Raw genomic sequence first — 12,418 nt, 5'->3', positions numbered from 1 at the left:
AGTAAGTAAACAGACACACACACGACTTCCCACTGTAGTGTGCATACATGTGTGTCTACATTTATTCTCTCACCTGCATGTCCATCAAAGACTGGTTCATAAGCTCTAATGACACAATCATAATGTGGTCTTTTACACACTTACACACACACACACACGCAGAGCTTTAAAAAAAAAAAGCGACAAAACCAAGCTGGCGCCAAAATCCCTTCCAATTCCAGTCATGCTCTCCAGCCTTGAGCAGATGCAGCGAGACTCTGAGAAGACCGCAATGCAATCTGGGACTGGGGCCACGGCAACAGCGTGAAGCAGATAAGAGCATTCACTAAACAGAACACCCCCCCCCTCCCCCCCTACACACACACACACACACACACACACACACACAGAGGGTACTGACAGCTAGCCCTGATAACCTAGCCAGAACAAAGCCTTGCACAGGACCGAGAGGAAGCGTCAAAAGCCACAAACTAATTAACAACAACAAATCCACACTGGAAACACTTAAGATGAGTCTTATCAACCACAACAGGACAAAAGACCAAAGTCCAGGATGAGGAATTCCGAAAACCTTTTAGGCAGCGAGAGTGGAATTCTATTCCTGGACATAAAACGAATGAGAAGAAAAATGCACTTCGAGATAAAAAAAAAAAAAAAGGCAAATTTCGCTTTGCTATCAAATTGTACTAGCCTCCAAATATTACGTTTAAGCTTCCAGAAAACCGTATGTTTTAGCTGAAACTAACAGGATACACAAAAGCCATTGGAGACAAAAACAGTTGGGTTAACAGGGAGCACTGCATTTGAGCCGTGTTCTCTCTGACTACCAAAAGTGTCACCATGATTCACCCACACTCTCTGTCTCTGTCTCTCTCTCTACTCTAAGAGGAAATGTATCTTTTCCTCCTCTGTGTGTGCGCGCCTGTGTGTGTGTGTGTGTGTGTGTGTGTGTATGGTAGGACACCTGGAAAAGGGTGTAGCCCTGAGGAAGGTGAAGACTGTGGGCCAGCTATGCGGAAGGGTGGAGGAGTGTGTTGTTAGGGAGGACGGACAGAGCTGGAGACAGCTGAATAAGCCTTCGCATGAAATAATTACAGTCTTTATATTTCCACTGAGAGTCTCAAACACCAGCAGATTACAGCCAGGTGGGGGGGGTGGGGGGGTCACAAAGCACGACTCCTCTCTGAAGCAAATGAAAAACTATTGCAACCCCTACTTTGACCACCGTTAGGGTCTTTCACGGCGTTACGTGGCTTATTTCACTCGATTACAAATACACTGCAAATTACACAGCGGGCAAAAAAACATCCAGAAATTTCTATCAAGTACAAAATGTTGCTACATGATAAACAGTGCAAAGAATAACCAAAAAATGATCTGTATTATTGTTCATAGGTTAAAATGTGCTAGAGTTTTTTCTAATAACAAAATCTAATGGTGGCTAAAAATTGATTGGGAAAACTGGCACATATCATATACACACCCAACAGCATGGAATCATTTATTCCAAACCCTAACTAATCATATAGCACACACTCAGGAAGTCCAGAGTACAGGACACAACTGTATATCTCTCAGTGGAAGAATTTCAACCTATATTCCCCGGAATTCTCAAGGAAAAATCATTCAGCCCTGGAACAGTCGGCAAAATTAACCGCGGGCGGATATTCTTCCCATTGTCTTCCACGGAGCAACTGAGAGAAAAGAACGGGGTGAGAAATGGAGGGATGGACTCAGAGAGGATGCTGACTTCAGGGACAGCTGTGTTAGGATGAGGGGAAGAAAAAAAAAAAAAAAAAACACCGTGCGGGTTTTCCATTGAGGAGGACAGGAAAACCCGGGGTGGGAGAACAAAAGAGGGAATACCCTGACCTGCCGGCCCCGTTGCATCCTGGACCGGAATTCCAGCTTCGAGCTGAGTGATTAACACCTCCCAGGATAATTCCTTTATCTGCGTTTTATTGCTTTGTTTTTAGGATTAGATAGTTCCCCCCGGTTTGCTGAATCAGCATTTTTCTCCCCCACTGAGTGTATTCATGCATGTGTGTTTGTGTGAGAGAAACAATACAACTAACTCCTGTGAAATATTTGATACGTGGACGGATGCTCATTTCCTAACAGAGCGGAGGGCTCAAATGTTATTGGTGGAACACGCCGCGCTCTTCCAGTCGGCCGGCGAAAGAGCCGCCGCAGTAGTACCCAGACAAGACCGCTTTAGACTTTCCCTCTTTTAATGAGTAGATAACACGAAATAAAGATGAATAAAATTTAATACACCAATGCAGAACGTCACATATCAGACGAACATAAACTACACAAGACAATACTCGATCAAAATATAAAACGTATTAAAATAATAGCCTCAATTTTTTTTTCTCTAACGTTTTGCCTGAGATTAACTGACATCAGCTCAGCTAACACCTGATGTGAATTAGAAATGATCAATAAACTAATAACAGGCTTGGTTATTTTTTAGGGTGTTGTGACAAGTTTACAGGGTTCACATGTTTGTAGACTCACCCACAGCCCAGAGTACCGTGTCAAACTGGTCCTGATGGTCCTGGTCACTGTTCAGGTCTGTCCATGTCACCTCCAGACTTCCCGAGGGCAGCTTCTCCACTTTACGGGGGACACACTTCCATGCAAACTTAGTGCCGTAAGCCTCCATGTAATCTGTGACCAGACCTGCCATTTGCTGTAAAATGACAGAGAAAAGTCTGTTCAATTCACATCAGTCTGACTTTTCTAACTGCTCTAAATACATCAATATTACCAGTACTGTCTGCAACACACAATGAGCTCTAGAAGTGCTTTATTTTCGGGGGGGGGGGGGGGGGTGTTGACAATGATGTGTTTTGTTATTTTGCCTTTGTGCTGCAGTTCTCTGACACTGAAAAACTACACTGATGACTAGCTTGAAGCACACACGTACGGTCATGTTTAACCTAAGAGTATACTCATCCAAATTTAAATGTACTATCTAAAAATTACCAAACGTTTTGCAAGCAGTCCTCCCATTTTACAGTGCATTAAGTTGAATTCTTGTTGTAGCCTTTCTCACTCAAAGACCTAGAGTGCAGAGGCAAAACAACAACCAAACAACAAAACAAAACAAAAAAAAAAAGTGCATTTGTCCAAAAGTTTGAGGATCTCCCTGTAAGAACTGACTGAAGGCACTGGCTCTAGTCTGTGATCCTGAGTGATCTGATAGGGATCTGGTGGTGGGTTTACTGTGGTAAATAAGAACGTGGAGACATAAAAACAAAGGTACCCAGCATAAGCGATAATTTGAATATCCTAAAGTTCAAAACAAACAGGGTGATTAAACAAGTCTAGCCAAGCCTCTCTTCTCGTTTTAAACGAAACGCGACTGATGGTTCGTCTACGATGACTCACGCGCGAAACTCTAGCGGCTATAAAACAAGAGTCAGTCATCGTTTTTTTTCTTCCTTTGACTAACTAAACCACAAACAAATGTTTGGAAAAACACGTAGGAAGTGACGGAGCAGGTGTTTTGGACAATTTATCACTTTTCCAAAGAACAAACAAATAAGGCCTGTTTTTTTTCTTATCCATTTCTCATGGTTCTCATCATTCTCAATAGGGTTATTATTATTGAACGAGACTGTGGGAGTGAGAGCTGCAGTACCTGATCAAACCCGCGGAGGGCGATGCTGCGTACCATCACAGTGGCATCCAGTCCAATGCCAGTGAGGAAGCCACCACACTCTAGTGCCACATCTTTACACCACGATGTTCAGGAATATAGAGAGACACACACACACACACACACACACACACACACACACACACACACACACACACACACACAGACCTAGTTCACTGAAATTAATTTCTTAATACTATCACAGGGCAGTGCGAATTATTCTGTATAGAATCTCCTGACGGCATAACTGAGTATGTAGACACATGTCTGACAGGGATTAGGCAACAGACTGTAATAAGAAGATAATCTGAGATTCTGTAAACAGAGGGAGCAGAGATCTGATGTCAAACTGTCAGTCTGCAGCCGGGTGTGGAAGGATACAGCTGGCACCCACAACGAGGCTGAAAAAGAGCAGAGACAATGCACGGCTCCGTTTTAATACAACACAACGCATATTCATTTTAATACAATAAACCCAGATTCATTTTAATACAATAAACACATATTCATTTGTACAACGGTTTGGTAACAGCTTCAATAAACCGTCCATAGACAATGAAAAAGAATATAATAAAAGTGTAAAAAAAAAAAAAAACACAAAAAAAACGCCAGAGTCCTTCCCTGTAATCAGGTGCGCGAGATTAGACTGAAATTAATCCGCAGCGAAAGACCTCAAAAGGGCTTATAATGATAGTTCAACAAGATGAGAAACAACACGTCATTCAAAGGTGGAAAAGAACAGGCTGGTGTAGGAGTAATATGAGGAAAAGTGTGGCGAGAGAGCCCCAGAGGAGTAAAGAGAGAGAGAAAGAGACAACAACATGTGTGGCCCGGCCAGATTCTTCCTTAAAATCAATTTTGGAGAGGTATCTCTCTCTCTCTCTCTCACGCCTAATCCCAAAAGGCTTGTCGCTGAGTGACACCCGCATGCGCTGGCCTTCCGCTCGCCGTCGAGACAACGAGAGAACCACGACGACCCCCCTGACACACAGCTGCTGCACTTAGTGTATTTCATGAGCTGGATTAGGATGTGGATTAGGATCTGGATTAGGAGAGGATACGCGTTGTCTATTGTCTTCTGTCATCGCTGGCGTCTTAATACGTTACATTACATCACCCGCATCCGCCGCCGACTGTATGTGGGCGTGAATGTGAGAGCGTGTGTGTGTGTGTGTGTGTGTGTGTGTTTGTGTTGAGAAGATGGGGAGGGAACTTCTGTCCAAAACATGCTGTCCCAGTTGAAAGAAGAGCTTCAACCACAAAATATTTGGACAAAATGTATCAAGTCGTAGGTGTTCCTACCTTTGCTTTTGATGAAATGTTTTTCTTTGTTTTATGAACTTTCAACACGATTTCAGACCAAAGACATGAGAGCCACAGAGCTGAAGGCATATCTCCAGTTTTTTGGGGTTTTTTTTTTTCTTTCTTCCTTTTTTTTTGTTATTTTCTTCAGACATGAATGCATCCCTGATTTGGGGGAAGAATGTCTACTCGTAAAATGTGTGACTACTGAATGTGAAATAACCTTGGACAGCAAGATAACAGAGGCTACTTTCAGTCACCCCCTCTGTCTGCTCTGGTTCATGTCTTTATTGACTCCAGTTGTTACAATGAGATAAGGTGGAATCACAGGAAAATTCGTTGGCCCTGAGGGCTCTATTAGAACTTGACCGGAGTTAAGCCCGGGAACAAAATGTTCATGTTTAAGGCAACAAACAATCCAATGTTAGACTTCAGTTTCCTAAATAATCTACATTTATGTAGGATTTTTATGAATCCTTTGTTACATAATTTAACAATGCAAAAAGTAAGCACTCAGTAAAAACGTTTCACACAAACACATTAAAATGGAAATGATTGGCGTAACCTGTCAATATATTATTTATCATTAAGCAGGGTTGCTTATTAAGTTGGCTAAATACAAGCTCTCTTGATAGGTTTGACAAGTAAGAGAACTCTGACAAGCTGTTTCCAAGGTAACGCAAACGGATGCCTCCTGGGTACGCCTGTGAGCAGCTGGCACAGAATCTCTCTCACTCTCTTTCTATGTCTCTGTCTGTCTCTCTCTCTCTCTCTCTCTCTCAGGTGTGCATGCTGATAACCCCAAAACATGCCCATCAATCACCGAGGTACCAACATCTCGGCATTCCGGCCAAACACCTGCTGAAGCAGCATGTTGATCTCACCCATACTGCTGACAGCTTGGCATCAGACAAGATCATCATCATCATCATCAATACATGATCCAGCCGGTGAGATCATCGAACACAGAGAGGCCGACAGACAGCTTGAGAAGTGTCAATGAGACATAACTGAGCAGTCTGTGAGCCATTGGTGAGTCAGTCTCAAGTCAAGCAACAGCTACAGTCTGATCTGGGATTGGGCACCTTGATTTTCAAGGAAAACACATACAGACTTGTTTTGGGAAACAATGAAGCTAAATTGCGGGCTTGTACTGCCATCTAGTGGTGAAACTAAAAATAAGTCACCCCACACTTAAAGGGCAATTATGTCAGGGCTCCCTTAAAGACAAAGAAGAACATCAACTAAGCAAAGTCATGCCAAACAAACTTAAAAAATAACTGCTCTAGACTCTGAGAGTGTTAGAATCCTCAGGAAACGGCTAATTAAGCAGGGAATTCTGGAGAGGCATTTCGGCTTATCACTCACGTTTTCCCGGGGGACTGTTTCAGCCAAAAGACATCATCGCTAGTGATGCCATGTTCCATCGCTCCTGGGACCTGTCATAAAAACCATCATTATAAACCAATTATGATATATTCATTACAAATAAACAAAGAAGGATGATTATTACAGATATTTTGTGTAGAGATATAGATTTCTATTGCGTTCATGTAAACGCCCCCGTTACTAATTTAAAAGCGTATCAGTCAGCTCCTGAATGCTTTTTGGCTGAGGCACTTCCGCAGCCCTGCTCTGTTGCCTAGCAACAATGTAGTGGTTGGTACGCTATTGTCTCTGTGTCAAGGACTACTTCTTGTAAGCATGAGTTAAAACATACAATGTATGTAATCATACAAATATATCGTTAAAAAAAAACGTTTTTAGTATTTTCTTTAATATGTGGCAGCCACCGACTTAAAACAGTAAGGCTCTTGAAACAACGCTACATAAACATCATAAAACATAAAAATACCTTTGAACTAGGACAGTTTTCATTCTACAGCACGGCACCGAATGGTTTTACTGCATCGTCATAACATAATAAATACAGCGCTATACAGCAATGAAAAGTATGAAGTGATGCTTTACAGTATTAAAATCCATTTGATAAGAAAAAGCCCTTTGATTCAAGCCGTCTCCTGCCACGACCAAAGCCTTTATTTTATACCCTCCAAGATCAGAACCACTCTATTCACTTTCTTCTTTTCTACTAGTTTCTTATCAGACAGTCAGAACCTCAGTTCACACACTGAGCCTTCCCTTCCAGACTCAGAGAGAGCGGTGTCACACACACTCCAGACGAGCACGGACACTGCGTCAGGAGACAGGGAGGCTGGGAAAGAGAGCTACTCCCCTTCCTATGTGGCAGGTGAACAAGGCCAGACAGCAGACAAGAGAGATAAAAAGAGAAAGAGGGATGTGAGAGAGTGAGAGAGAGAGAGAGAAAGAGAGACAGAGAGAGAGAGAGACGGACAGACACTTACTTGTGTAGGGAATTTTGGTCGTCCTCCAGTGGCGATTAAAATGTTCTTGGCAGTCAGGGTCATCTGGGGATTTACAGAGAATTCAAAGAATAAAGTCTTACTGCTTGTGTGTTTAACAGTAATGACATTTATAGATTTATCTCATCTCCAACTGATATATTATACACACCGCACATATTTGTTTTAATAAACTGCATACGCAAACAATTCAGAACCATTAATGATTTTGGGCACAGCTGCCCTTGTTTTGGAAACAATCTCCTTGTTTTCTTTCTTTTTCTATACCTCTTTTCCTCTTGCTGTCAATCCTCTGATCGTGTGCTCATCCACCAAGCTGCCCTTCATGTTGAAATATTTCACTTTCCTGATGAACGACAGAAATGATGAAGTGACAGAATGAAAGATGGGGCAGATCTGATGTATCACCGATCGCTGAAGGGAAATAGCTAACCGATGTGAACAGAGATGTGCACACACACACATTTACACACACACACACACTCTAACAGTGTCAATGCACTAACATGAATGAGTATCTAACACGTAGGAAACGCAAGCACAGCCAAACCACAGCACCTGTTCGCCTCCGAGCCATTCGTTCAAGACACGCAACCCTGCAGTACTTTACCATAAAGCTTACATTTCCCTGTACCAAAACCGCAATCAACGCGCCTAAACTACTCCCGACTCCAGACTGCAAAAAGGACACTTAACACACATACAAAAAAAAAAAAAGTCATTTAGGAAATCTGCAATTTGTTAAGGCAGGAGGAAATGTCTGAGTGGCGTCTATGCAATGGCAATATAAGACCTGTAGAAACACCGGGGATTCAGTCTGGCAGGAACACAAGTACTATATAACCAGCACTATAAATCAGCATCATCTTGGCTTTTTGATCTTATCTGGATGAGACGGGCAGTTGCTCTTGCAGGGAACATAATCGTGCTTTTGGCAAGCCAGTAAAGCACTGACACACGTTTGTGCATAAGGCAATGAAGCACCCGCGAGTAAAACCACTGATTAACATTTGATGGTGCACGGTAAATGCAGAATACAGTTAGACTGGTGACAGACAGTTAGTATTGTGTTGTGCTGGAAAACGCCTATGTGTCCGTAGATATGAATGATTTTGAGAATGTATAAACAGATTGTACGTGTAAACTTACTTGTCCTGCAGTTGTACCCTGTGACCCCAATTCAGAGACTTCACATGATTCTGCACCGCCTCTGCCATCACCGTCCTGAAAAAAAAAAACAAATACCTTTAGACACTTAAGTACGAACGCGCACTCTTTTATTTTAACGTATAAGCAGACGTGGGCATTATTTCAATTAAATGTATTTAAAATACGTATTGAATTGCTTTTGAGCATTTTGTAATTTGTAATTTGCATTTTGCTGGATGGAAAATAATCAGATGCAATTTACAACAAAATATTTTGAGAGATTGTATTTTGTGCATTTAAAACTCTTAAAATACTTAATCAAATATGTCGTTTTTATTCCCAAGTAAGAAAAGCACTTTCATCACCAGCCTTACTATAGGACTACTAACTATGGGACTACTAAATGTTGCCTATTACAGTCTTTGGCTGGATGCAAGTGAATCACATGACACATCCTGTTGGGTCCAGCGCACTTGTTGTGAACTGTTTGTCTTCTTCATGACCAGTAACCCAAGGAAAGAAGCTGCTTTGGTGCTAGGTGCAAACTGCCTTGAGGCAGTGGTTCTCTGCTCCAGTCCTGGCGGCCCACTGTCCTTCACGTCTTTGTTTTGACTCTCCTGAGCTCAGGACTGACACACCTGATTCCACTGATCGATGAATCATCAAGCCCTTTATTAGCTCAATTAACTGTGACAATGAAGAATTAAAATGAGGTCGTGCAGGACAGTGGGCCCTGAGGTCTGCAGTTGAGAACCACTGCCTTAAGGTAAAGTATGTAGTAAAATATATGAATGTCATTATAAGACAGAGGAATAGAGTTATTGGCAAATAGCTGTGCTCTAAAACTTGTGAATTTACTTGGTAGCTTGCTAGTGGCATTCTAGCTAACATCACAGGCATGCCCAGACAGCCTGGGACAGTGGCAACTTGAGGTTAGTCTTATGGAAGCCTTCATTAGCAATAAATCAGGCTAGCTACTTTTGTTCCTAAGGACAAACTCAATTTCTAGCAGTTAAATTTAGGCGTTTTTATGCATAGCAGTTAATCTCTTATACTAAGTGTGTTGCACTTCTTCAAATGACTACTTGTAAAATTAGAAATCTAAGAAATTAGCTTACTCTACTGTTGTACTTATTGTAAATCATTCCTGCCTAAAATAGTGTTACAGATAATTCTGTATAAATTTTTGTATTTTCAAATTACAAATTACATGTATTTTAATTCAATACATTTTCTCACACTGGTATTTTGTATTTTATATTGATACATTTGATGAGCAAGTATTTGTAATTTCTAACAGGATCTATGTGCCCATCTCTGCGTATGAGCCCAAGACACGACAGACAGCAGAGTGTAATATACTCGATAACACAGTGCAAAGTGCTTTAAAGAGAAGACAAATTGTTACACTGTGAATATTAACTCTGTGAACTCATTTTTAAGACGTTCTTTTTTATCTTCCGTAGCACACCGAACTGCTCAACTCAACAGTCTGTCTGGAGCAATGCCATCGCTACGGTTTTACGCCTATCGACCACTAGATGGCGATGAAGAGCGACGTTCTGCATCTCCTTTGTACACTCTAATCGAATTTTAAAATAATAACAACAATACAACTCTTACGAACCGTATCAAATGGACAGTGCGGTGTTTCGTGTAACAACGTGTCGTAAGCAATTTAAAATTAGAGTTCGCACACTCTTACCAGTCATGTGTGACAGGGCCAGAGATATTCCAGCCGTACTTCCTTGCATCTTTCACCGCTGTTCCAAGCAATGCGGACTGGTGCATTAGTTTCTTTGGGATACAGCCGACATTCACACACGTACCACCAAGTCCCCACTTTGTACCTACAGAAACAAAAAGAACTTCAGCTGTCGCTATGGGTAAAGTGCACGTCCAGGCATTCAAACATACAAACTGAAGCGAGGTTGTTATACCTTTGACGGAGGGTTCAACATAGTCTAGAACAGCAACTTTCTGTCCAAACTGGGCAGCTGCGTGCGAAATATAACTTAGGTCAGTAAACGGTGACAAAATCCCGATTTTAAAAAATATATGTAATAAAAAATAATAATAATATTTCCATTTTGCTTTAACATAATTACCATATATTCATAAAGTCAGCTGAGAGAAACGTACCTTCTTTGGAGCAAGCCAAGCCGCCAGAACCACCGCCAATAACGACCAGATCATAGTCAAATTTACCTGCAATAACTTACAAAATGAGCAACTTTGACAACACGTACCTAGTAACATAAGCCAAAGGTAACCTTTAACGGTACAACCTAAAGTCGTTCAGTGGAATTAGGTATGAACACTAAAACGCCACGTTTAATGCTCTTTTGATATTTGTGACCTTGCCCACTTCAAAGCAAACGACAAAATGACTAAACGCAAGAAAATCCAAAAGACTACGGTTACCTGTGAAGCGTCTTGTAGATGTTTGACAGCTAAGGCGACCAAGGAGCTTTAACCGGTGCCTGCCTCTACTGAAGGCAGCCATGTTTGTTATGAAAAAGGACCTCTGTAAAGTTATATCTGTCTACTATGATGCCTGTGTGAAAATCGCACTGATTTAGGGATTAAACCCGCAAGATTATTTTCTGCAGTTTTATCTGTCACGGGCTGTAAATGATTCCGGTATTTATATCAAAACCACAAAAAAAGAAAGAAAGAAAGAAACATCCTGGGGAGCTACTTTGTCTTCCATACAAAATTTCATAAGGATTAGATTAGTGTATTTGAATGGGAGCCACTGAGGATATTCAATATAGTGTCATATTACAAATGTGCATTTTCAGGGGGAAAAACCTCTACTGGAAAATATTTGGTTTAAAGCAGCATGTTAATATTTTAATATTTTTGTTGTGCTTTTGTTTTAAAGTATTCCAACCTAATCTGCAAAAATTCAGCATGTGTTTACTACAGTGAAGTAACTTATTATTTTGCTCATATTTGTTTGTTTATTGATTGTTTGAAAGCTATGGATATGTCAAAATGCATGTGGGTGTGTGTACATGTTTGAGGGAGGGGGAGAGGGAGAGAGAGAGAGAGAGAGAGAGAGAGAGGTGTCTTTATGTGACTCACACTGTGTGACTATTCAGTAATTAATGAGGAGAAAAAAAATTAACACACGCAGTGCATTCTTTCCAGGCATGGTTTATTGAAAACACACCAAAGTGATACTCTACAAACCAGTATTTTTCCTTTTAACAAGCGCATTACTTGCCTCTGGTATTAGTAAAATTGACATAATACATTCTGTCACTGTGGCCTTTTTTTTTTTTTTTTCAAGCGCTACGAAAGCATTAACAATTTGCTCTTCTAGGAAATCAAACCGTTTTTAAATCTCTCTAATCTTTAAAATTTTATAATACAATGTGATGCAAGGCAAAACCCACCAACAGTCTAGACTACACTGAGGACAAATAGTGAGTGAAAATGTGGGTGGAAGTAAGAGTGTGAGAGAGAGAGAGAGAGAGAGAGAGAGAGGGAGAGAGAGAGAGAGAGAGAGAGAGAGAGAGGAAGAGAGAGAGAGAGAGAGAGAGAGAGAGAGGGAGAGAGAGAGAGAGAGAGAGAGAGAGAGAGAGGAAGAGAGAGAGAGAGGAAGAGAGAGAGAGAGAGAGAGAGAGAAAGAGAGAGGAAGAGAGAGAGAGAGAGAGAGAGAAAGAGAGAGAGCGAGAGTGAGTGAGAGAGAGTGAGAGTGAGTGAGTGAGAGAGAGAGAGAGAGAGAGAGAGAGAGAGAGAGAGAGAGAGAGACTTACAGGCTGAAAGGAAAGTAATACAAAACAAAGGGCTTTTGTTTTCTGATCTACCATGGAGAAAAGGTTAAGGCACATGATTGTTACAAACACATTTGCTACCGAGTTGTACATTGACTTTATTCTGACGCTTTGAGTTAGTGATATCTACA

General features: G+C 41.3%; 1 protein-coding gene across 1 annotated transcript in view; it reads right to left on the bottom strand.

Annotated features, from left to right (window-relative positions):
• Window positions 1–11,008, bottom strand: part of txnrd2.2 (thioredoxin reductase 2, tandem duplicate 2) — a 17,956-nt gene extending 6,948 nt beyond the window's left edge. The window contains exons 1-11 of the mRNA XM_030791381.1: window positions 10,927–11,008; window positions 10,645–10,710; window positions 10,443–10,499; window positions 10,208–10,352; window positions 8,503–8,577; window positions 7,621–7,699; window positions 7,336–7,398; window positions 6,338–6,408; window positions 4,049–4,068; window positions 3,650–3,741; window positions 2,521–2,695 (exon numbers count right to left, since the gene is read on the bottom strand). Coding sequence (XP_030647241.1) covers window positions 2,521–2,695; window positions 3,650–3,741; window positions 4,049–4,068; window positions 6,338–6,408; window positions 7,336–7,398; window positions 7,621–7,699; window positions 8,503–8,577; window positions 10,208–10,352; window positions 10,443–10,499; window positions 10,645–10,710; window positions 10,927–11,008 — 925 coding nt within the window. The remainder of the gene's footprint in view (window positions 1–2,520; window positions 2,696–3,649; window positions 3,742–4,048; window positions 4,069–6,337; window positions 6,409–7,335; window positions 7,399–7,620; window positions 7,700–8,502; window positions 8,578–10,207; window positions 10,353–10,442; window positions 10,500–10,644; window positions 10,711–10,926) is intronic.
• Window positions 11,009–12,418: the final 1,410 nt, after the last annotated feature.

The sequence above is a fragment of the Chanos chanos genome, chromosome 14, assembly GCF_902362185.1.
Source record: "Chanos chanos chromosome 14, fChaCha1.1, whole genome shotgun sequence".
Classification (NCBI taxonomy): Eukaryota; Metazoa; Chordata; class Actinopteri; order Gonorynchiformes; family Chanidae; genus Chanos; species Chanos chanos.
This window is presented reverse-complemented; position numbering and strand designations above follow the sequence as displayed.